The following is a 27,539-nucleotide window of genomic DNA, read 5'->3' on the forward strand; positions in this document are numbered from 1 at the left end:
GATCAGAACTGACTATTCTATAATATGCTAAAAGTTAAATCTTAAACGTGAACTACTCCTTTAACCTCGAGGTTGGAATCCAAAAATGGGTCCCCATGCTGCTTAGGGTGTGTTCCCTTGGTCACATAAATACAAATAAATTATTGTATGTCACCCCCACAGGGGGCGTTTTCGGCCCCTGAGCCACCTGAGGCAGCCCTTCCTATGCCGCCTCCCAGTGCTTACCTTTACAGTGTTGGAGTTTCTCGTTTTTACTAAACAATAGGAGGACTATTGGGCAGTATGCTTTTTAAATTTTGACTTGCATTCTCTTTTAAGTGCTTTTCATAATATTATTAAAGCAACTGATTGCATAAAAATTACGTGTTTGTGATTTATTACTTTAACACTGTACTAGTAGTATTTAATCATGTCTTTTTATTTTGTTGCATTTTTCAACTTTTTTTTTCGACAATACTGTGTTTTGGGTTCCTGCCCTATTTCAGCTGACAAGTGGAATCCAGTTACTCTATAATAAAAAAAAAATGGTAAGATAACATTCAATGTAACATTCACTTTATTTGGAGGTGATCTCACAACTGCAGAACAATCAGCTTTGTCCTATTGGACACACTGCATTTTGCCATATCAGTCACCCACCAACTTTCAGTGAGAAATCTGCTCACAGGACACAGTTTAAGCACCAGCAGCCAGATTTAAAGGGCTTGTGGTTATCCGCAATATCCAAATCTGCTCTCAGCCCGTTAAAAATATCCATTTTCCATAAAGAAAATAAAGGCCACGCTACTTTTTATACCTATTAAATCAGTCCTTCTCATGTCTATCAGTTTTCTGAAGGGATGGGCGTGGTCTATTTTGAACCTGACACACTGAGAACTTCCTATATGCTTACATCCTTACACCCAGGCTTTGCCCTTACTTTTTTCCTATTGGACCAATTCATTGGTTGTGCATTCTAACCAGATGTATAAATTGAAAGGTCATTGATTAATTTCTCCCTTGCAAAGGCATAGGCAAACATACTCAGCATATCACAAATCTAACATACTGTAATGCCCTGTCACAGGCACAGGAAGCAGTGTCACACTGACAGGAGACACAGCCAATAGGAGTTAAATCTGCTGCCGGTACTATGTGTGACATCATATAATCAAGTAAAAACGTGACTGTAATTTTTATAGAAGCCACTGACACCCCCACCCCCAGCACAGAGGGATCAGCAGAGGGATGATTCTGAGGTGAATATCTCTTCAGTTGAGCCACACATTTTTTGTTAACTATGTATATGGCAAAGGGTTTTATTATGTGAACTGTTATAGTTGTGAATGTAGTACAACCCCTTTAATATCCATTACATAGGTACAAATGACTGCATTTACCTGTTTAGCAAAGCAGTACAGTAGATAGGGAAAAAGGGGTAGCTCATAGCAAGACTTTTTTCATAGTACAACATAAATACTTTTTAACTGCTTTTTATTTTTGACCCTGTGTTAGTAAGAGTTGTAAGACTGAAGTTAGAACTTATATAAACAGTCAAAAGAACAAAAACTGAAATAAACACTCAAAAAAACAAAATCTGTTTTTTGGGCTAAAAAGCATGGGTTGCCAAAAGTTGTCAAAGCCAGCTCATACACACACCTGGTTTGGCTGGAGAGGAGCTGACTGTTACTACATTGCTTTAAAAATTCATAACGGGTCCAAATACTTGTCCCTTTTACAGTAAGCATCAGAGATAAGGCCAGGCGTGGGCTGGCAATCTGTGGGTTCTGGCAAATGCCAGAGGGGCTGCTGTAAGAAGCCATAGACTATTTCTTAGGCTGGAGGGGGCTGTTTAAGCCTCTGTGTACTTTAAATACCAGGGACTATTTTGAAGCCCAGTCCAGACCTGGCTAAGACTTATATACTGTTATCTATAAATGGATTACAAATTAAAAAAAAAAAAAAAAAAAAAGAATGCCCCTATTGCATTGAATTGTTTTTAGTAAAAATGAGCAAGATTCCACTGCAAAGCCACCATAAACATAAGCAAGACTGGGAGAGGCTCAGACTGGAGATGAGTAAAGACCAGATATAGGAAGCAATAATTAAAAGGCCCCAGTCATGCAAGAGCATTAAGGAAAAATGGCTGCAGGATGTGAAAGTCATAGATAGCACAAGTGGCTGGTATGAGATTAGGAGTGTCGACAGAAGAATGTTAAGCCTTGAATGAGAGGAGGCAAATGTTATAATTACTGTAGCAGTGAATAGCAAGTTGGCAGACAGATATTTAGAGAGGGGGCAATCTAACTGATAAAAGGAGGTATAATGCTTGCGTTAGCAGGCTGAATAGATCGCAGTGACGAAATACTGAAAGTAGTGAGCTGCCCATTTTATACAATGCCTTATTGGCTTGGTGCGTGCAGTGTATGCCTAAATTACACATCACAGGCTCTTAGAGCTGAACAAATGCAAAACATTTGTAATTCCCATTGTATTTGGGACCAAAAGTGTATGCAGCATTTTGTCAAAAGCAGGACAATTTATACAGAAGATTCGGTTAAATATAATTTTATAAAGTAAGGGTAAATAAAGGGAAATTACCAAAACTAAAAACTGGAAAGGACCAATGACTCACACATTGGTCATCAGTCAAAGTAGAACTGCATGGACTCCTTAGCTTATCAAACAAAATAGCCAAATGAATGATCTGAGCAATTGGGTGATCCACATACATAGCCCAGTTAAACACTACCCACCTGATACGCCCAATCAAATATCTCAGCTGGCTTGCAACATTGTTTCAGGAGTAGATGCCAGGAGTACAAAGAATATACCGGTAAACAGATGCTGCTATCAATTGCCATTACATTTACAAATAACTTTAAAACTAGTGAAAAAGTTTAATCAATGTATATTGAAAACAAATTTTTGGGTGGAGGATCCCTTTAAATTTGTACGGAAAGTCTGACTTTAATGAAGATGTTTCTCTTTTTTTGAACTGTGAACTGCATAACGGGGGCTTAGTGAAACTTACCGTGATGCCAAATTTCTGGATGTCCATGGAAAAAGGATCCAATTCCATGGCCAACAAAGCTGGGACATACTTGGAGGCCATTCTCTCTCGCTATGCGGCTGTACAATGAAAAAAAAATATTGACATGACAATTTTATCTAAAGAAAAACAAAATACCTTTAATTAGAATGAAACAGTTATGGAAGTATTAACACATTTGTAGTTTTTATAAGCTGCTAGTCATTGTAACAATGAATTCTAGGTTAGAAATGTAAATTACAAACATCTGATCCTATGGGACACTGCTCCTGGGCAGATTATATTCATTCCACTGGCTGTCTTTATTTTTTTTTTACTTTTTACACAGAAAGGCGTCAAAATATCATTTATTGGGTGTTCAGAATATTCCATCTCTGCCTATTTAAATAAACAAAAATTATACAATGTTTGCTGCAATTCAATCTGCCCGCTCCCAAAAAAGAAAATTTATGGACATTTTCTTAACTTTGGGAATAAGACATTTCAAAAAAGTACACTGAATTTGTTTTATTGGCCAGTGCACCCCTGGGCCATCTATACCTTCCAACCCCCCCAGTAATTGCTTCTTCTATATTTATGCACTTTGATTCAATGCTCCATAAAACTTCAGAAATCAGTGTGATGTTTAAGTGATGTCACATTAATACCACAATGCAAGCTAGATAAAAGGAAAATGTCATGCAAATCATATGGAAATGAGCTGTTATCACAAACATGCCCTCTTCATTAAGGTCTATTAAAATTAAGGTTGGCAAATAACATTATGCTAAACACTGTGTAACTAAAAATGTCTCTGGGCCTAACTTACGATAAACGAAAAGTCAGGTGGAGAACCAGCGAAACCCACAAGGACTGAATATTCCTTGCTGAGCTCATGTGGATATAGGACGGCTCATTCACAAACTCGGTGCATGGTGCAAAGTGCAATATTCTGATGCAAATCGCCATCATTTGCCCACAGTTAAATGTCCACAGCAACTCTCATCAATATGGATGGAACAGTAAGGTCCACTTGGCAAATTACTTGCAGGTAGGGAAGTGTGCAATTTCCCCCATATTTGTGTTACTATGGCATCACTTTCAGTTTTCAGCGTTAGTAGCAACCATGATGTTGAGTTACAGCTTGCCTTTTACCGGTTTATCCCAGAGGTGCAACCCACTGTGTCATAAAGCGGGGAGATATAGCATTCCCCAAACCAGTTGATGGTTGCAAAAAAAGCCAAAGAATGCACCATGATCTGCTCTGTTGGGGCGGGTCTGGACTCAGTCTGTGGATTCTGGCAAATGCCAGAGGGGCTGTAAGATGCCATAGACAGTCACTATTTATTGGGCTGGTGGGGGGCTGTTTGGGCCTCTGTGTACTTGAAATGCCAAGGCATAGACTGAATCCCAGTCCAGAACTGTACTGAGCAGTTTGCTAAGAGTGCTTAGAAAATGATTAAGCACACCAGTAGCAATGTAGTTCGTACTATCCTAAAAATGTGATTCAACAAAAGTACAATAAAATAAAACAATGAACAACAGCCCTACACTATTTAGTATGAGGAGGCTTGCACTGGGCAATCTAATGGGCCTAATATAAAATAACACAATACAGCGTTGCACAGTTTAAAGTAACAAAAATCAATATAGCCTTGATAGTCCCAGCACCACCACCAGGCTTGGGAGCAATATTATTCGGGGAAGCTGCCATTCACTCTGCTTTCATATTGTCTCATTGTTACACATTGTGCAGCAAGGGTTTCTTTCTGTATCACAGATTATTACAAAAATAGGTAAACATTTATTCTATTGATTTGTGTCACACTGTGAAAGGAGCAGAGTAGGCATTAAAGGTTTTCTTTTCATTTTATACAGGAACATAAAAGAAGAAACTTATTGGCTTCCACATTACTTATCTTTTTAGGAATGCCATACTTAATAGAATATTCAAAGTAACCCACACTATTTATAAGAGGGGCTATATTCTATATATCTCACCAACAGACCCCTGATTTTTTAAATTCAACATAGTATACTGAAGGAAGAAGTACTCTTAGCAACTTTTTGACGTTTCCTTTATTTTTTAATATAGCTTTCAATTCTGCTTCACACTACTATTAGCATCCCTAGCTTTCAGACAGCAGATTACTGGTTAAGCTATAACCTACCCAATGCCTACAGCAGACACAAAACAATTAAAAAGCATCAAATTACCATGATAAGAAAAACAAATGACCATGTAATTTCATTGTAATCTGTATTTCCACCATGAGAATCCAATGTCTACACTGCATCTGAAAAGCAAATTATTTCATAAAAATTGTATTGCCACAAATTATTACAGTCACAGCATTGTTATTAGCTTGCTAATACACAGCATAGCAAATATGACTAACCAATTAATTTAAAGAGAAAAGCTCACTACACTTTGGCAGAAGCATTGTCCTTGTCTCATTGGGAAGAGGCTAAACAGTACCCGAAACCAGTTATCCAAAAAGTTTGAAAGCTATGATTTTCATAGCATCCAGGCAATGCTTTGGCAGTCAGAATGGCAGATGAATTAAAAAGGACCTACATAGAAAAGCAACATTATCTGCAAACCAAGGGATGCAGCCCAGGGAGACAAACACTCCAAAAAAACAAGCCGATACTTGGTCACAGCATTATAAAATCTGCATAAAAAGAGACATGAGTGTTCAAGCATTCTAGTTTCAATAATTTTTATTGGGATTTTTTTAAGTATACATACAGTAAAAACTATAACTACAACTACACCTAATACTACAACTAATTAAGTTGTATTCAGTTGCTAAGAGTTAAGAACAGTACGCTTCCCTCATAAATTATTGGGTTATGCAGAGTACACAACTGTGAGAGGGTTCATAGGATGTATTGGATTTATGGGATTTATAACCTCTAATTAAGATCATTCAATTTTGTTCAAGCATTCTAGACAGCATTTGGACACCACTTTTTGCAATTGAATTTTCCTGCCATTGTAAGATTTCCCCATAGATTTTAATGGCTACATAACATCAGAGGTGGTGTAAATTAATGGAGTTGAGTTTTTGTATTAGTCCAGAGCAAAATAAATTGCATGTATACATAAAAAAAGTAAGAAAATGTGAATGATATCTAGTTTTATGGGGTGAGAATTCAGGATGGTGGCTCAATGGTCAGCACTGCTGCCTTGGAGCACTTGGTGCTCAGTTTGGTTACTGCATTGCCAGTATTTGCAATGAGTTTTTATATTCTCCCTATGTGTAAGTTTCCAGCTGGTTTCCTCCCACTCACCAAAAACATACAGTTAGGTTAATCAAAAAAGACCCTAGTGAATGTGATAGGGATCTTAGATTGTAAACTCCACTAGGGCAGGAACTGCCTAAAAAACCTCTGTAACATGTCAGTTGTATACAAACAGAGCATAAAATGAATGAGGCCAACACATTTGTACATAGCTTTTTCTTACAGGGGTATAAATGTGAGCTTTACCACTGAGTGAAAAATAGGCATGAACAGCAAAGTCATTTCAAGGCCATTACTCAGTAGTAAAAACACTTATAAATGTAGGCGTCTTCTATCTGCTTCAAGAAAGATGGAAGGAAAAAGTGAATTAAAAGAGGACGTTTATCAGGTCTGAGTTGGTAAAAGGAAAGGAAGGAATTGCACACCGTAATTCAACAAAATAACATGTATTGATCACATAATAGTGGATAGAGCCTCATCAGGATACTACACCTTATGTCCTATGACTTTATGATGAAATGTGATTGCTTTCTTTTCCTTTCACCGACAGCTATTTCTAACAGCTGAGAATCATCAAAAAAAAAAAAAAATGAACTGCCTGGGCGGTTCCCACGGAGGATGATATATTTCACACATATACTGAAACTGTGCATGAAGAACCCACAGTGGGAATCTACATTAACTTCTAATTTTGGGGAGGGGGTGGTTCATTATTGTTATTTCTCACATGTATTCATAATTCCCAAGTATTTCAAAATTGCCACATATTCCCATTCCCAACTAGAGCAGAGCATAGTCATCAAAATATAAGATTACAAACAAATACAACCTAATGCAAGAAGAGGTCTTCTATAAGAAGAGAGGCAAGGCACAGGAGTGGTTTGTAGAACAACAGTCAAGGAAATTGGGAAATGTGGGATTATGCATTAAACTTCAGCAGGAGGCAGTGCCTAATAGTTTATCATAAAGGAAGAGCTGATAGTGAGGCTGAGTGATGGTAGGGTAACCTTCCAGGGTTATTCTTTTAGAAAAATCTGTTAATAAAATAATTAATTGATAAAATGAATTCCAAATTATCTGTACAGCTTTCTTGAAAAGAACTCAACCTTAAGAAAAATGGGCAAAAAAATGCTGCACATTACATTTGGGGATTCTGTAGCTGCCCAAGTAGCCCCCCCATCTTCTTTTCGGCTGATTCACAGCATGTGTTCCCGACTGCAGTCACTTACCTGAGTTTAGGGACTGTCATAATATACAGTGTATATAGAAGATAAAAAAAAGACACGAGAAAAGGCTGAGTAGTAATTAACTCAGATTCCCATTACATGGCAGCACAGAAAAAAGCACAATTTGCATTCAAATGTAATTACCAGGAATGTAGCATTACAGTCAAACTTCATTTTCTGCTTGATGATTTGTGACAACCCATGAACTTATCTTCCTAACAACTGCCCAAGAGTATGCTTGTTACATTCAAAAAATGGCCTAACATAAACCAAGATGGCACATTCCTGTGTACAGCTTTGAAGGCCTGAATCATTACTGTTATTGGGATGCTGAATCTTTAGCCTGGTGTGAGTTTTGCATATAAAATAGCTTCTCTACCCTTATTGTGTTTAGGGTTTAGGTTTCCTTGAATATGAGTAGCAGATCAGCTAATAGGGTAATATATGGTTACATGGTGTAACTGACTGACTGTAGGTGGGAATGTTACAAACCCTCTTTTACTGTTTAGTAACAGAAGCATGATTTTGCACAAGCAACTTCCGCAGTGGCGAGTATGAGTACACACAAAGAGATAGCTCAAAAATAAGCAATGGGTAGATAATTGCACTACGTGTCCAGCAAGACACATGGGTACTTAACTTAGTTGAAGGTAGATTAGACATAAAACTGGGGTGTAAATAGAAAACAGGGAAACCAAACAGTAGCCTGCTTATATACTGACTTTATATGCTCAAACCAGTAGAACAAGGGTCATATTAAAGATTAAGCATGGTACTTAAGGTACTCATTATGTACTGTATATATATATATATATATTTTAAAATTTTAATAATAAACCACACTATGCATTAAACATGCTATGTCAATTATATTTTAAAAGAGGGCAGATTTATTACACATTAAGCTAGAGTTCTGTTGCAACGATGACTATACCAATCTTTTATTTTAAAAGAATTCTTGAATGGGTAATCATAACAGATGTATTTTCAAGCCATAGGAGGAGTCAAGAGACCCCAATTTTCCAAATAAATAAAACACATTTATCCTCATCTCACAATTAACAATATCCACTTCCTATTGATTTCTGTCACAGTAAATAAGGGCTGGAGTGATGTAAGTTCTGATCTTTTCATTTTACCCTAGATCTCAAAAGTCATGGATTTTTTACAAAAAACTTGAATCACAACACAATGATCAGTTAACTTTTCATAAACAAAACAGAACCATGTTGCATTTGGCTACATGAATGCCTGAACTCAGGGTTAAATATTAGTGTCACTAAGGAGCTGATTTACCAATGTTTAAATTAAGGATGCACCAAATCCCGGATTCGGTTCGGGATTCGGCTGAACCGAATCCAGTCCTAATTGGTATATACTAATTAGGATTCGGTTTGGGACCCAAAAATGTAATTATGGTTTTCAAAAACAAATATTCAATATTAACTAAGTTTAAAAAAAAAAAACCCGAATGTAAAACTTTGGCACCTAAAAGCTTGCAAGTTTATGTAGGAGTCAGTGGGAGTAGTCCTAGGAAAAATGTATGCATTTTTTTCCATTTAGGTTTTTCAAGTTTTTTGGGAGAGTTCATAGACCCATTGAATATGACAAAAAGAATATGAATTTGATGCATTCAAGTTTTTTTTCATGGTTAAATTTAAAAGTCTTTTAAATTTGAATCTTGTAATTAATAAGGAAAAATGTAAGTTTAATATTTTCAGTTTATTCAAACAAAAACAAAAAAAACCCTATAAAATTTACAAATTGGAAAATTAACAAATACGCCCCCCAAGTGTATTTATTATTTTTTCTAAACTAGCTAAAAGACTTAAAAAATATGAAATATAAAGTGATCAATGTTTGTTAAAGTTATGCACATAACTAACAACTGACTGTCGTAGAATATATATATATATGTTAATATAGCTGTATGACACAGAAGAGAGGCCAATTTTGCTGTCAGTCGTGTATACAGAAGCACTAAGAGACAGGAGTCTTGGGATGTCAACTGTTTTTTTTGTGTTTTTTGTTTCCTAGAACAATAAAGCATTCACTCCAATCAATAACAAAGCTGCACATATGCAAGTTCTACGGAAAACAAAATAATAAGCCTTGTTAGGGAAACAAGGAACCTCTTAATAGGTCTTGTCATCCTTCAGGGATCAGGCCGAGAGTAACATAGGTAAAGAAAAATCTAACTACGTGTTCTTCAGTTCTTTTGAGGAAATATCTTCTCCTTTTTATTAGATGTATCGAATTTAAAAAAAATTCCAACCATTTGGATGAAAAGTCAGAAATAGCGATTGTTTTAGTTAAACCTGTGCATTTAGGCTAATATTAAATGATGTGGTTTGTAAAAAATAATATTCATTTAGCCCCCGATATGGGGCTCATTAACTAACACGACTTTATTGAAAAGTCATTATTAGACTATGTACCCATAAATGTTCGCAGATAACATAATGATGCCCCAGATCTGCCAGTTTACCTTATAGACCAGGGATCCCCAATCTTTTTTACTTGTAAGCCACACTCAGAAGTAAAAAGTGTAAGTTATCCACACAAGCATAAAAAAAAAGGTCTTTGGGGATGCCAATTAAGTACTGTGATTGGCTATTTGGTAGCCCCAAGTTGTCTACTGGTCTGCAAGAGGCTCTGCTTGGAGTAAAACTGTGCTTCCAAAACTTGTCTGTAAGACAGAAATTTAAAAATAGGCATCTACACTGAGGTAAATGGGAACAACATCAAAGGGGAGGTGAGCAACATGTTGCTTTAGACCAGGGGTCCCCAACCTTTCTTTTTCGTGAGCCACAGTCAAATGTAAAAAGACTTGGAGAGCAACACAAGCACTGTAAAAGTTAATGGAGGTGCCAAATAAGAGCTAAGATTGGCTATTAGGCAGCCTCTATGCACACTATCAGCTTACAGGAGGCTTTATTTGGTAGTAAATCTTGTTTTTATTCAACCAAAACTTGCCACCAAGACAGGAATTCAAAAATAACTACCTTTTTGGGGGGCACTGAGAGCAACAGCCAAGAGGTTGGGGAGCAACATGTGGCTTTAGACAAACCAATTGGACTGAGAGCCCTGTTAATATTTTCAGAGGAGTGAAGGCTGTAGAGGTCCTAGTTGCACCCAGCAGCAGCTCTGGGCTTGTGCCATAAGCATAATGCAAAAATTACATCCAGAGAACTGCTATACCATAGACGCTGGCAGACACCAAGCAACAAACAAGAAATACTGGCATGCAGCACTTGTTGCTTGTGGCCAGAAGGGCGACTGCAAGGCAATCCAGGTTAATCTTCTATCCTCTTTGAAATGATTATGAAAAAAAACACTTTTTTCAAACTCTGTTTTTATACTGCCATTGTAGTATAAACGCTTCCAGCAGGGAGAGACTGAGGGCAGAAACAATTTTCCTGCAGTTAAACATGTCTTAAACAGTATAGTAACACATTCCAAGTTCAACCAGGCCTATATAAATCTGCCTATTGTTGATCACTTCTAGCGCCATGGCAAACCAAACAGATCTTTTATCTGCCAGCATTTTTATGTGGGTAGCGAAACGCAGCATGCGTTAAAGGCTGTGGATACAAGTTAGATCTAACCATACTGCACTCGATGCTGCTTCCTGATAGCAGGGGCATATTTATAATATATATGTACATTTAAAAAAAAAAAAAAAAAAGCACTGGAGTGGGGGAGTATTCAACGAGCTGATGCGGTCCCCGATCCAACTAGATTTTTAAACCTGCCCGATCGAGATCTGGCCGATTTCAGTCCAGATATTGGTCGGGCAGTCCCGTCAGTAGTGCCCATACACGGGCCGATTAGCTGCCGAATCGGTCGAAGGGATCAACAGGCAGCATTTATTGGTCGCCAAAGCACACATCTTATTGGTTGCTATGAGTTACTGCTCCTAGGCAAACTTAGTGCCTGTTATTACATATATCACAATGGTTTAACTGACGAAAATAGCTTGCAAAGTTGTTACTTATATTAAAATGAAGTAGAAGTTAACAGTGACCTAAATGTTCCCAGCAGTGGTTCTAAATGACAGTAGAGGTGGTTGGTACCACTGCAATGGTATCTGAAATCAGTGGAACAAAACAAGCCTAAAAGACAATGATGTAAATTGCCTGATCTATTCAATTATATCTTGAATTTGATATAATTTTTTTTTGGCACTGATTTAAAACAAAAAAAAAAAAAATCTTAATCCAGATAGCAAGTGTAGCAGTGATACATTTCTTACAGGTGGTGAATATTTATTTGTAATTGCCTAGGATTTCTCATCTGAATGCCTTTTTCCATCAGATAAGCATGAATTTTAGATGTTCTTTTTATTTTTAACAGACATGCTTTTAAATAAAACACAAACAAAATGAGTCACAATAAACACAAATCCTTAAAGAGCAAAGATCCCTTGGAGGAAATTAGTACTTTCATCTGCTTCATTCTTATAGAGAATATCATTCATGGCTTATGGTGGCAGCATGCTTTTGTACTCCCACTGACCCTCGCTGTCATTGGGTCTTTATCAAGATAATTTAGGCTTCTAATTCTTTATCAAACTCCACAGAACCATTACCAATATATAGGAAATAAGCACCCCATGTAAAATGTAAGCTTTTTATACCAGTCAATCAACTTCCAAGTAGATCCAAACCAAATGTGACACCAGTGTTTCTGATAATTATTATAAAATAAAATAAAATAATGGGAAATACTAAATAACAGTTATTCTTCTTACAGCATTAATTGTCAAATTTAAAAAAGGAATCAAAGAGAAATATATATATAGGCATGAGGATCTCCAGTGGCTTAGCTTAGGATTGGATGTTGTATTTATTATTATTATTTATTTCATCACCGGTGATGTTGCCCATAAAAAAACAATAAGATCTTTGCTTCTGTTTTCTAACTTGTAGGCGGCCATTCAATCTAATTACTGATTGGTTGCTGTGGGCAACATCACTGTTGATGTTTGTCTCCAACATTAATAAAAATGCCCCATAGAGATTGTAAGCTTTTGGGCAGGGCTCTCTTCACCTCTTGTATCGGTTATTGATTGCTTTATATGTTACCCTGTATGTCCAATGTATGAAACCCACTTATTGTACATCGCTATGGAAAATGTTGGTGCTTTATAAATAAATGTTAATAATAATAATAGTGTATAGATAAAGAAATGGTAGAATTGAACACACAGGAAGTTAGTGCATCTGCTGTGAAAGACTTAGAGGGTGATTAACTCTATTTGAGTTTGAGGAAAAAAAACCATGAATGAAAAAATTTGTGACAAAATGCTGAAAACCTTTCAGTTTCTTTTCCCTCGAATGCTAGAACAGAGTTTTGTTGTGGGGAAAAAAGGCACATGACAGCGAAGTTCATATTGTTCAATCAATTTTCAAAAAAGGCTGAAAATTTTGAAGGTTTAAATAAAGTGGTAAACAATTAAGTAATAAATCTCTGTTCCGATAGACTTCTATAGAAACTCGCCAGCTTTTATGTGCCGAGTTTTTTCTGGCAAACTTTCTCATTTTTGTTTTGATGAATCTCGACTATTCATGGCTTCAGGTTTTCAAACTCAGAATCAAGAAAAGACGCAAACTCGATTATTGATAAATAACCCCCTTAGCATTAAAGGCTTATATCCCCTGTCAATCCCAGAACTCTTTTCTCCTAATATCTTGCCACTTCTCTATATCTAAAACTTTAATCTAGTCAAAGGTGGTCTTAATTACTATCAAGTGATTATCAAATGGCACCGAAATAAATAAATATATATGCTTGCTCTGTCAGAGAACATCATTCCCAGGAGCAGTTTCACCGATAGGATAGAATCTTGGAACTCGGATGTCAAGGTGAAAGTGCTCAGACTTGATGGTTTATACAGTTCACATTGGTTTAGCAGAGCCCTAACTGATTATGAATCTTTAAGATTACCCACAGAAAGAGAGTTTTTCCTACAGTAATTGTTTATATCCTGTGAGTTGAAGAGATAACTGTGACAGTTAAATAAGACCTTCTATCCCAGGGACAGATAAAATAATTTTGTGGCATTTAAACTCCATGAAAATGTCTCCAAAAGTTCTTTACAGGATTTCCCCATTTCTTTAGTCAGGGTGCAGAAGGCTTGCCTATGTTAACAATGGCTTACTGTTTAGGGAAGACTGAATGCCTATCTCGACTGCTGTTCCATACTTGGCACTGCAGTGTATCTCAGTGAGATTATTGTGAGGCAGTCATATGGGGTTATTAAACAGCAACCATACTAATATATACAATCTAGAGCAGGTTCATTTCCAACTGACCAACTAAAAGTTTATAAATCCCATAATTATTTTTAAAAACTAACCTTATCTTACCCCAGCCCTCTCTTATTTACTTAAATGATACTCATAAGTTCTTGTTAAAACCTAGAACATGCCAATATTACTTTAACAGCCTTAACAAGTAAGAATGAATCAATATTCTTGCTTGACTAAAATGTACTTAGTGAATGGTCATTTTAATTGACTTACCAATTTACAACTCAAATGGTGTGCAAATTGCAATGCAAATGCAAATTATGTTTGCTATTTATTAAGTGACAAACAGTTACTGGAATAGGCAATAGGATTTATGGGGCTATAGAAAGCATTTAATAGTTTGACAATAAGGGAGCATTCATAAAGGGGAGTGATCTGTATAAGACACAGTGAAGCATGCAGTAAACCTTTTAGGTGAAAATGAGGAAAAGATCCCTATGAATTGTTTGAATTCCTATATAAAACATATCAAGTGTACTATATTTTGGCTGCCACAAATATATAGTGTAGTGTTTAGCTTTATACAGCAGAAGTCAACTGTATTGAATTATCTTTATTGTATACAATGTGTTTGTAAACTGAGCACACATTAGTGGGTTACAAAATCAGCGCAGGCTTCAAAAATTTTATACAAGAAGCCATATGATGATGGCCTGTTTAGAAAGCCTTTCAAAATTTCAGTTAAAAGAGGTGTAAAAAAGGATTCCCAAGGTAGTTGTCACTCCCTTATCCAAAACAAAAATGCTGCCTTAGTGTATTAGAAGCATCTCGGGATTTCCCAAATCATGACTAATGTTCTTAATAAAACCAACTGCTTCTCGAAGCCAAAAATAATGTTTATTTAAAGTCAGACATTTTTGATTTACAAATGGCACATAAATCACTCTGCTTTTACTTACAGACGAGTTGAGCTGTTATCTCATGTTCCCTTTCTCAAAAGCCAATTTGATAGACTGAAATACAAGATAATTTATAGCACAGCATATTTTTAAAGTAGCGGTGAAACGACTGGTGATTGTAATTTATAGTAACTGTCAGCCACGCCGTATCATGGATGACATTAAAATGATTTCTTTTATTTGTATGATTTATTGCTTAAATGTAAATAATGTGCTAGAGGAATAAAATTCCATATTACTATAAATTATTAGCATAACATGCATTTAATGACAATCTTCATGTTTTCGCAAGGCATTTAACTTTTTTGGAGGCTTACAGAAATATTGTTGCTGCTGGATAAACAAATGATGATGATGATGAAATGCATAATGTGGCAGTAAAAACATTTCCATTGATTTTGGCAAAGCTTCAAAAATGTGCAAATATGATAACCACTCAATACCCTGTACTCATTTACAAAAGCGGAAATGAAGCTACAATTCTTGTTTACATATTCTTAAAGCTACAGAACCGCTCTAGAAGAGAAACTACAGCCCTGTAACTGAAACTCATGGTTAAGCACAATTATATAAGGTCCAGCACAATTATGGTAGAATAAACAGAAATAATTACCATGGACAATATTTTAACAATGATAACTGCTATTTAATATATTGTATAATTTTAAATCTGCAACAGTTTTAATTATTGGGTTCAGTTGCAAATGAACAATACGCCATTTAGCTAATTATAAACCAAAAAAAAAAATGACTTTTTTTTTTTATGCCTCCTGTCTTCTGAAAGACTGGATGTAATATAAATATAAGGAAGGTCTTATTCTAAAGCCCCAATACAGCTATAGTGATTAACAGGTATTTTCCTCTTTTTCTAATCAGCCACAAGTCTCCCCAGACAAATGATTGCTTTATGGCATCAGAATATTCATCAGATGCGGCTGCAATAAAAGGCCCCAATTACCATTTGCGTACTCCAGACAATGACATTAAACAAACGCTTTCCCATGGTACCAGTGTTATAAAATTGAAATAAGGACCAGAATGGATCAATTTGCTTTATATTTACGTGTGCTTTCTGGTAGCAAATTCTTGATTTCTGTCCTACTGAATATCTCTGCCCCTTTTCAATATCACTTATTTACTGAATTGTTTTCATAAGATTGTTTATGTTAACAGCCCAGGTAACCAAACATAGACTTAAATTATGGGAAATGGTCAAACAATACAAAAAAGAAAAAATCAATATGCTATAGCAAGTCACTAGTGTTCACCTGTGTGCTGATATGCTGTGTGGGTCTTTTTTGTGAAATCGTGCATACACACACACACGCGCACACTCACACACACATACACAAAAAAAGAACAAAGGTCAGCACCCAGCCGCCACTTGAATGTGAGATTTTTCTTTTCATTCCTCTTGATGTATAGCAGGCTCTGTGTTATTAGTCTTAATGATAGAAAATTGTAGTGTTGATACAAATTTTTTTTTCAAAGTAGTAGGCGGGAGTTCCATTTGTTAGTAAGTTTTTTCTGTGACTAAAAGCCACGGACAGTACATTTATGTAGCGGTAAAAGGCCTACAAGCTCTTTCCATAGCAAAGCTAATTATTCCTACTGTGACCTCGCTGATCTGCACTGTTCCGAGTACATCTCATCTGCACGCCTGTTCCTCTGTGTAGATGGTGTCAGGGAATATGAAAAACCCTATAATGAAACCATTTTCATGAAGGAGAAAGGCTACAGGAGTTGCACTTGCTACAAAGAGGCCCAATTATATGAGTAATTGTGATAATTTTCTACATTCATATCCTTCAATGGGGGAGAAGCAAGAGAGAAAAAAAAAGGAGCCACAAAGGAAAATTACTTTAACAAGAAAGTAGAGTAAAAAAAAAAATGGAGGAATAGACAAAATGGGAAAAAAAATAATCAAGGGGGAAAAGTTTAGGGAAAAAAAAAAAGACCAGGAAGGAGTGTAAGAAGAAAGAGAGAACAACAGATATGCTGAAAGGCTCATGTGCAGCTGGGTTGTACAATTAAACTGAATTTTTTTTCCCTGCAGTTGATGAATGTGACTACCGCAAATGCGCTTGTGTAGTTAGCTATCATTTGTTGTTCCGTGACAGGAAAAGGATAATTACCTCTCAGAAGGAATCAAAGGCTGACATGCCCTTTAGACACAGCTATGAATGCAGAGCTCCATAGAATGCCTAAATAAGAATCTGCTCCACTCTGCCCTTTTCCACACAAGAATACATTTTGTTAAAATGCAAGAGCACCACCAGCAAATTTGTTTGAACCCTAGGTGTTCGAAAATATGAAGAGCACCTATCGGCTCGTGGCTTTTTTTCTTTCTTTCTTTTTTTTTTTGCAAAAATAAAACTGCATTTTGAATTCATTTCTATTATATTCAAGGATAGTAAGATAGTGAGATATGCATTAAATTTCTTTTCCCAGTAGGGGTCTGATTCAACATTTCCTATAAAAGAAAAGAAAGACACCATCCTTTTTTCCCCCCAGAAGCTAGTTAGCCTATAATTTAAAACTGTCAAAAAACACAATTTTGCAGAAAAGTCTACAATAAAATTCTCTGAGATATAACCCAAAGAGGTTTCACTAAAGTTTGATTCAGGCTCTGTAACATTTCTAAAGCAATAAATACATATAAATGATACAATGTGATTGAGTCTATTCATCCACACAGTGTTTGGGTGCTAGGCATTCTAAAGCCCTCATGTAGGTCTGGGTTTAAAAAAATGAAAAAAATAGTAATATTTCAAAATCATATGGGCAGAAAATAAGAAGCTAAAATAAATGGCTGTTTGGAGCAAAACTATGGACCCATTTCCCTTTTACTATGTATGTCATGTCAAAATAAGCTAATTGGTTTGCGATGACCCTTGTGCAGGGGCCTTAAGACTTTTTGGTTTTAAACTTTTGTTGTGGTACAACATGTGAACAGGCCCCCCTTTCATACATAAGAATACATTGAATACACAAGAAAATACTAAATCAATCATAGTTCTACAGTCTCAGTATTATCCTGGTCAAACAATTGGCCTTCAGGCTAGGTTTCCAATAGCAATCATTCATCCCAAATCTCAGACAGGATAGGGCCCACATTCTTTGTCCCATATTAGGAAGTGCACACCGCTAAGCTCTGTAGAATACAATGGTGTTTTAAAAAGTATATCTGTTATCTGCTATGTAACCTGTGCCATTTTTGGTGTTACTGTTCCCTTATGACAATTAGCTTGCTGATGGGCCCCCAGATACAAAAAGGCAGAGACCAGGGGCAAACTGTCCTTCCTGCCACCTGAAGCAGCATACTTGATGCCTCCGCATCTACATTGTCTACATTGACAGATTTTTTTCTGCAGCAAAAAAGCCACAAACCCATGCTATCTGTGGCAAGGTTTCCACCTTCCCCTGTGGGGAAAATTTCACTTAGCAGGGACTGAAGCACCAGACTGAAGGATGAATAGGAAGGGCCTGAATAGAAGATGTTGTTATAAAGCATATTAATATACATAGCCTCTGTATTAAGCTGATTTCTGAAGGCCAGGGTTAAAGCAGCCAGAGAGTGATTTCAATTTTTAGCTGGAGAAAGGCAGAACAGAGAATAAATTATTCAAAACTCACAAAAAAACAAATGCAATGTATGTTAGAATATGACCATATATACCATACATTATAAAGATGCAATGTCTGTTTAAGTAGCAATTCTTTTAGCTATTCTGTCTCTTCTAGTAGCTTTGTTGGTCCAAATTCAATTTATTTAAAACCAAACAAACAAATAACTCTCACCTAGACAGAAGCATTCCTGTCTGCCAGTGTACACTCTGATAACAGTCAAGTAATGACTCTGAATCATAGTATATTTCATCAGCTTACTACCAAACCACCAATAACATTTACCCTAGTCGCCAGGCTTCCGTTCACTTGTCAGTATGTACAGTTTACCTGATTGTGTTTCCAATTGCTGAGAAGGGGGCCCCTGGCTTGCAAACTGCTATTGCTTCATCTCTGCATCTCCTTGCAATTTCCACTAACGCTCGACCACATTTATCCACATTCCCCACCAGAAATGTTTCAGATGTGTCTCCATGGTATCCTCCGAAATATACCTAATAAGAAGAAAAGATAGATTGTCAACCCTGTATTTTGTGGATCAGTGTAGTTACAGTAAAATATACGACTCCTGTCCTATCGTTTGTCAAAATAAGTTTAGTAGTATATAACATAACAAAACCCATTTTATCTTTATAGTTAGTTATTCGCGAATAGCAAATCTACAGCTCTCTTTATTTAATTATTTTACTCAGGAATGAACAACCATTGGCAGAAGATGCAAATTCAACAACATCCAGGGGGCTCACAGTTGCCATTTTTGATTGATTATGAGAGATGAATGGAGAATAGATGAGAAGGCTTGTCAGATGTTGATATATTTGGCCCTTGTGTGCCAGGAGCATTATGGGTGAGATTGTAGCTAGCTTTATAACATGGCATTTAGACTGCAAAGATCTTGTCCTTATCCTTATGATAATGGGGGCAAGTTGAGAAACTTGCCCAAGGTGGCAGCGCCCACATGTTGCCAGGGGTGGCAAAAATATTCTCCTGGTAACTGTAGGAGCCAAAATTCCTCTCCTAATTGCACTCTCTGCACTAGCAATGTGGCCCCCACTCAAACCGCTCCAGTGATAAAAGGTAAATGCTCGGTGGGGGGTGGGTTAGCATCATGTATGTCCCCTCATTAAAATAATTAAACTTCCTGACAAAATAAAAAAATTTTTTTTTTTTTTACTTGTATTTGAAAAATAATAACAATAAGGAAGTTTGTGGAAGACAGCATCCCTTAATGTTGCTTTTTAGAAAAGCAATGATTATAAGGTTCTTCGCTTTTACTATAGACACAAGTGAAAATGCTATTCTCACACAGTAGCAGTAAAAAAGAGCACAGAGCATTCTGTGACATTCAAAAATATTTAAATAAACACATACACGTGGCTTGTTAGGAATGCTGCTGACAAAATATAGAATCATTTATTGTACCAGAAAGAAATATGCATTACTGTGTGGTATAAAGAAATCTTGGCGATAACCAAATTATTTTCCTTCTGCTGCTTGAGTGGCTGCTTCCTTTCTGAGGATAAACAGCAGCTGAAATTTTGCTTTATGTTACAATAATCTCAAAAAAGTCATGGCAAGATCAGTGTGCATTATTTGAAATGTTTGTTTACATTTACAATGGTAAAAAAAAGGGGGGGGGGTAAAATAATTATTTGCTAAAAGCTGAAAAAAAACACCTGCCTTGGAATTTGCATGAGACTGCCTGATAAATGGCAAAACACAGGGGGTTCCAGCTGGACACTTAAGGTGGCAATACACGGTAAGATCAGCTTGTTTGGCGAGGTTACCAAGTGAGTGGATCTTCTCCCGATATCGGGCTAATTTGATCGTTTGGCCCGAGGCGGGAATAGGCGTCATCGGTTTGGGGACTGCATCAAGGAGCCAATGCGGTCCTCGATCCAACGGAAAAATAAAACCTGCGCGATCGATATCTGGCCGATTTCAGGCCAGATGTCAGCCGGGGAGGCCTGTTCATGGTCTAAAGGACCGATATCGACATCTGCAATCGGCCCGCGTTTGGCCACCTTTAGTCAAGCTGAGGTAGAGGAGAAAGTGCATTTGCCCTTGCCTTACATGGCATAAGGGACCCATAGGGAAAAAACTATACAGTACAGTTATTACGTTCCTTAAAATATCTGTCAATAATAACAACAACCTGGGGGTTAGCTGTTACTGTATCAAGCATCCTTCCCCCTGCAAAAGCTGAATGAGCTTAAAGGCTTAAAAAATTATATACATATATCTCAACAAAAAAGTACCACACTCAACAGGCTCAATTAGAGTAACTGATTTTAATAAAGTTTGTTTATTAAAATCAGTTACTCCAACTTTCCCTGTTCTTCATGCTGGTTTAGGCCAACAGCAAACATTAATTGAATAAATAGTTGTGGCTATACATGCACTAACACATGCCATCCATAAGAAGGACCTGGAAGGCAACAGACAATGATATAGGGAGAGAGAACACATTTACATAACAAAATATAGAACATATAAGCACATAGCTATAAATAAATGGGGAGGGGTTTTGTAAGGGTGGATTACAGGGCCATGGCTGTAGTTTTCTTCAAACATGCGCAAACATTTTTGGTGGATTGACAACACCTTCAATAGACGTTGTCACGACTGGGGTGTAAAGAAGAATCTGAAGGCACCACAAGACTGTTCCATAGATAGGACAAGGTTGCTAGTGAGTCTCCCAGCTTGCCAACCACCCTTTTTTACCCTGTTTTGGCTGGAATGTTGATGAGTTGTGTCAATCAGCAGGTCCAGAAAGAAGACACACTTGTGGGAAGTGTTGCAGTGGCCATATGTTTATGACATTTATACCTATAGTTATCAGTGGATACAAACCTATGGCATGTCTCTCATCATATTACCGCCTCAAAAATGTTACCCAGTGTGTCAATCCCAAGCGTAACTTCTGCTTTGAACAACAAATAATATGTTCTGGGTGCATAGGAGAGATCTGGCATGACGAGTCGCGGTTCTCTTTATGTTTCTTATAGATCCTATTTCAGAATAAGAATTTCACCGACAATACGTTTCATAGAAGGCACAATTTACATTGTCACATGTATTGATTTGCACATCACTTAAACCGACCACACGATGAACCTACGCCTGGCAACAAAAACAAACCATTTCTATTGTGTTTCGTATGCTTATATTAATTTAAAAAAAAAAAATACATTTTCCCCTTAAAGCACTCTACTGGCAAATGGCGGCAAGTCTTTTCAATCGATCAATAAACCAATGTTCCTTTCACTTGAACATAAAAAGTTGACCTAAAAGCTCAATAAAAACGCTTTAAATATTCAATACTCAACAAAGCATCTGAATGACCAATTTTTCCTGTGGGTTTATAAATTGTTTCTATGCATTATGCACACTGTCTTACCAGTCTGATTTAAAGGAAAAATAAATGAAATATATAAATTGCTCCTACTGAAATGCACATGCTGTAACATTTTGGATACATACAGAAATATCTCAGAGATTGATTTGTCACCAAACCGTGCAAGTTACTTAACCTCAATTACTCAGCTACCCATATTTATGTGGTTTCCTCTTTTTCACAGGAACTCATTGTCATCTGTAAATAAGGAAACCTCAAGGGGTATAGACAGACCATCCCAGGGCTCAGTTAAAGACAGGGATCCCCAATCTTTTAAACTTAATGTTTAAATTAAAAATGGTCACCTACTTTTAGGCCACTGGGGCAACGTCAAAGGTGGTGGTGAGCAACATGTTGCTCGCAAGTCACTGTTTGGAGATCATTGATGTAAGAACTTAAAGGCAGAGGTTCTTAAAAAGTATATGTTGAAATAAAATAAGGTTAATAACTAGTCACTTGACCACTGAAAACCATAAAAAAAATGACTTCAGTCTGGAGGTGAAAGTGTCAGGTAACATTACACAGCATGGAATGGAGGGTTTCCCTACTAGACCTCAGATCCTTGAATTAATGGTTTCTTTGGGAATATCATCTGCGTGGCACATTTATACACTTTAACGGGTATTAAGTTTACCATAATGCAGCCTCTTATCTTGGTCTTGAAGCGCTTATGCACCTAGCACATATCTAGATTAAAAAATGAAAGCTACTTATCAAGCAACATATAATACAGACATTTAACACTATACTGAAGCAGCTGCATAAGTGATTGATAATTACTAATGTGAAAAAGGACCACTAATCTGGAATTTTAAATTTGACCCCCAAAGTCAGTTTCTTGCTACCTTGTACAGTTGACTTTATTTGCTGGCTTCCCGGATGAGTGTAGTGAACTTACATCACTCCAAGAGGCTGATTTATCAAAGTCCGAATTTGGAAAAATTCATATTATATAAGAAAATTTCGGATTGCATTGTGGTTGTACGAAAATATTGTGGTATATCATAAAAGGCGTGAAAAACTTTCTGACATTGAACCTTCTGTGCATGTTTTCTGTGCAGCTCCAACCCGGCCCAAGGAAAGTCTCCCATAGGGCTCAATGGCACTCTGCAGCTCCAACCCGGCCCAAGGAAAGTCTCCCATAGGGCTCAATGGCACTCTGCAGCTCCAACCCGGCCCAAGGAAAGTCTCCCATAGGGCTCAATGGCACTCTGCAGCTCCAACCCGGCCCAAGGAAAGTCTCCCATAGGGCTCAATGGCACTCTGCAGCTCCAGCCTGGCCCAAGGAAAGTCTCCCATAGGGCTCAATGGCACTCTGCAGCTCCAACCCAGCCCAAGGAAAGTCTCCCATAGGGCTCAATGGCACTCTGCAGCTCCAACCCAGCCCAAGGAAAGTCTCCCATAGGGCTCAATGGCACTCTGCAGCTCCAACCCGGCCCAAGGAAAGTCTCCCATAGGGCTCAATGGCACTCTGCAGCTCCAACCCGGCCCAAGGAAAGTCTCCCATAGGGCTCAATGGCACTCTGCAGCTCCAACCTGGCCAAAGGAAAGTCACGATACCGAAGCTTGAATGAATAACGAAAAGTTTTGTACTCGTTGCAACAATACGATTTTGTCACAAATTGTCGCAAATTATGAAAATTAACAAAAAAAACACAGAAAATCCGAACAGTTCTAAAACTTAGATAAAATACAAATTTTTATCATTCATACCCAATTGTACTTTAATGAATAGGCCCCCAAGTGTTCTAAGCAGTAGAACACCATTCTGTCCTTTGAAATTATAGTGCTCAGTGCCAGTCAACAGCAGCACTGAGTATTTTTTTTCCCAAATCCTTACTCCCACATGTAAATCACGTCACTCCTACAATTATTTTCCATGTGGCATTAAGTAGTCAAATATTACAATATCTGTAACGTTTTACAGAGCAGTATCGATCATTGCAACTCCTTAAAATTGATCAACCTTTGTTAAATCATCCCCTGTGCTCATTTTGTGTTCATATCGTTTCAGAATATAAATTGGAATTTTTACCTCCAATAGTGACATTACTCCTCTTTTAACTAAGCCTAAACATGGTTTATAAACTATATTAACATCACAAAATAATGTAAGGTCAGAGCAGGCATTATAAAGATTATATAAAGATATAATTTTCCTGTATATATTCATGAGCAAGTTAAAAGGCCAATTGTTTTACTTGTTTTTACAAACAATGCAATTTATTTAACTGTCCTTTGAAATTCTAGCGGTATTAAAATGTATAATTTGATATTTGTTTTTACCACTTGCTGGGACAGGAAAACACTGGTCAATCAAAAGTGTTTAAAGGAGAAGGAAAGGTAAAAACTAAGAAAGCTTTATCAGAAAGGTCTATGTAAATACAGCTATAAGCACTCACAGAAACGCTGCACTGAGTCCTCTATCAAAAGAAACACATGATTTATTTTCTTCTTTTTTGTAAACATGTTCTTCAGTATAAGATTGTTTGCTCAGTGTGCTCCTCTCTCCCTTCTCCTGCTCACCCTCTCAACTGTGCTGTGTAATCTTAGCTACCGGCAACTAGAGCTGCAACAGGAAGCTACTGAGACCAAGCTAAAATGGCAGCTGCAATCTTAAACAAAAGGAGGGAGCTTCTAGGGCTCTTTCCTCAGGTATGGTAAAGCTTTCTGCAGAATAAATATAGTGTTCTAGCTTGCACTAATGTGGCTAATCTATTGGCATTAAAATGCCAAAATGCTTTTCCTTCTCCTTTAAAGAGATTATTAACTTTTAGTATGATGTAGGGAGTAATAGTCTAAGAAAATTTGCAATTGGTCTTAATTTTTAAAATGTTTCACTTTTTGTTCAGCAGCTATCCAGTTTGGAATTTCAGCAGTTATCTGTTTTCTAGGGTTCAAAACAATTGTAGCCTCATTTTAGCTGCCAGAGTCAGTGACCCCCATTTAAAGTTATAAAGAGTCATAAGAAGAAAGCAAATAGTTAAAAAAGACTATGAAAAATAAATGGTGAAGACCAATTGAAAAGTTGCTTTGAATTGGCCATTCTATAACATACTTAAAGTTAACTCAAATGTGAACCACCCCTTTAATATTTCTTAATGAATCCGTAAATATTTTGTTATTTTAAGAAATAACAATTTTGTTTAAAAATTAGGAGATTCTGGCAAAATCAAGCCAAAATACGGCTAGCTATTAGGTGATTTGAGCATCAAGACGTAAAATGGATTTTTTAAAAATATAAGTTGCACTTTATGATTTCCCTACAAGTAAAACATATGACACGGGTAGGTCATAGGATCTTTTTCCCTTTGTATTGTCTATCCATCTCAGAATGAGTCTAAATTTTTTGTATAAAAACAGTTTTATATTTTTTGCCAGTAGATTCTGGGATATTTAACTTTTTGGTATTTTCCTAAAATCAATCGTAAATTAAATGGAAGTTGTAATTCTGAATTTAAAGATGCCATTATCTCTTCTTTAACTTTAAAATTTTGTTTTTTGGCATTTACTGAGGAACCAGTTAGTCCATTCAATAAAGTCTAACTCGGGACTGCCAAAGTGAACACAGGCATTTTTCAAAATCAATTTCTGTGCAACATTTGCACTGTTGAACTATTCTGTACCTACCACTACATACTGTAGGCACAACTACATTTTATTACCCATCCTCCAACCTTATATGTCAAGGAGTTATAGCATTCTGATTTTTCTAAAATATGGTTTCCTGCTTTTCCAATCCATGAAAGTAATGTATTTGTAGGGTTATTGCATACCATTCCTCTGTAATCTCTCCTCCAACCTATACATATTAAGTCTTTTGTTTTGCAATTCAGGCCATGTACATTTTCAAAGCTATTTTATCTTACAGTAATAGAGTGGTTTTTATTAACTTGCGGTGTGAAAAATGATTGAAGTTTCATGACGACTGAATAAATTCAAGGAACTAGGTAGTCGTATCTCCTTAAAGGTCCCTGTCGGTGCCCCCATTTTTGAGGCATTTTATAAATGTTTTATACACATTCTTCCTTGTTTCATTCTTCATTGGACAGGGATGAAATACATACAAGATAGACCCTTAGATGGGGGATACAGAACAAAGGACTGTTGTAGTTCTTATCAGGAGATGCCCACTGGCATTACTGTTGGTATTTATATAATTCATATAGTTCTATAGCACTGAAAACATGGTCTTCAAGAACTTTATTTTATCTCAGTTCTTTACTAGAGGCAGAATCCAACTCCTTTCTCATATTGGAATTTATTGTCAAGCTAAACTTTAGTCTAAAAGCACAGTCATGTAACGTAAACCCATTTAGCAAGATCAATGTGCTTAATAATATGAATATATCAGAAAACAGACTAGTATCAATCTAAAACCAGACAAAACATTCACTTGTTTAAAAGTCGTTTGAAGATCATAAATCAACTGGAGGAGGTTAGCTTTAACTTAGGCAACCGAGAGGGCAACAGAAAGAGGGAGAACATGTGGACACATCATGAATGCTCTTCCCGGCTTGCTGACATAAGGAAGCTTTGTTTGTGTGAGCAGGCCTCAAAGTTAATGTAGCCACAGGCGAGGTTTGTTAATCAAACCAAGGGCAAAAACGCTTCCGATGCCTGAAATATCCCATTCAACTTTAAACTGTAGAATTTTCAAGCCAGGCAATCATGGCTTCCCTTTGAAAAAAAATAACTCCATGGTCAGGCCAAATCCTCCAATCCATTTTTCTAAACTACTCTTTTTTTCTGTTTGTGATTTAATAGGTAGACTACTCTACTGACCGCTTAGCGCTGATGTAAAGATGATGTTTTAGGAATACTCAGTTGCAGTCTCAGTGTCACTGGTTCCAACTGCAAAGAGGAAAACAACCAGATGTGGAGGAAATATCAACCAAACAAGACAGCTAAGCAAGACAGTTGAGCTAAGTATAGCTGCTGTAAACTGATACAACATGGTATATATGCAGTTCTTGTATCAGATATTCATACAGCATATGTTGAACATTAAATGGTTTGCAACACTGAACACTGGAAAATACATTTTTGGAAAACTTGTTTTTTTAAGGTGAAAGTGAAAGGCATAGCTAAGCTTTTGAGCTACAAATCTCTGTGATTTTGTACCATGTAAATCAGCAATACAATCTATATTTGTGCTTTACTTGCTTTAGTGCTATGCTGCTCTTTTCTAGCACATGTGCAACAGTGCTTGCTACTAGAGTCTGTACCAATGGTTTTCAAACTGTGGTGCTTGTATGAGTGGTGTTGGGGGCTCAGTCTGAAGGTCAGATGGGATCTCCAGGATATACCTGGAAGAGCAGCTTGAAACCAGGTAGGGTGAGACTTAGGGGCAGATTTACTAATCCACGAATTCGAATCCCGAATAAGAAAAGTTTGACGAAAATTTCTGAAGATCGCAAATATCCCGAAAATGCTTACGAAAAAATCGTATTAGTCACGATAATATCGTATTGGCGATCCGAAAGTCAAGAAATTTTCGTACCGAACCATTGTAAACAGCGGCAGAGCCCTTCCAAATTTTTTTGCGCGGGTGCTCGAAAAAGTCGCGCAAGCGCAAAAAAAACGGCGAGGATACGCTCGGAGCGTTCGTGTCTTGGTAAATCTCCCCCTTAGGGTTAAAATGCATTTGTTGTCCTAAATATTCTTGAAACTATGACCAAATGACTAATCCACCAATATTTTCCCATATCTGTACTCATTTCATGGGGGGGCAGCCAACGTATTTTTGAATGAGGTTGCAGCTTCTATTATTTCCTAGCCAAGTACTCAAATGGAAATTATGGGTGGTGTTAGGGT

The 27,539-nt window shown here is 36.9% G+C and overlaps 1 protein-coding gene across 3 annotated transcripts in view; it reads right to left on the minus strand.

Annotated features, from left to right (window-relative positions):
• The window catches only part of metap1d (methionyl aminopeptidase type 1D (mitochondrial)), a 76,242-nt gene that overhangs the window by 11,530 nt on the left and 37,173 nt on the right, over positions 1–27,539 (minus strand). For 2 of the 3 annotated variants that reach the window (XM_018097541.2, XM_018097542.2), the window contains 2 exons: positions 18,656–18,819; positions 3,014–3,111 (listed from right to left, as the gene is read on the minus strand). In XM_018097541.2, coding sequence (XP_017953030.2) covers positions 3,014–3,111; positions 18,656–18,819 — 262 coding nt within the window. Of the gene's footprint in view, positions 1–418; positions 509–3,013; positions 3,112–18,655; positions 18,820–27,539 lie in introns of those variants that run through there. The other variant, XM_031892987.1, reaches the window with a different exon arrangement.

Source organism: Xenopus tropicalis, chromosome 9 (assembly GCF_000004195.4).
Source record: "Xenopus tropicalis strain Nigerian chromosome 9, UCB_Xtro_10.0, whole genome shotgun sequence".
Taxonomy (NCBI): Eukaryota; Metazoa; Chordata; class Amphibia; order Anura; family Pipidae; genus Xenopus; species Xenopus tropicalis.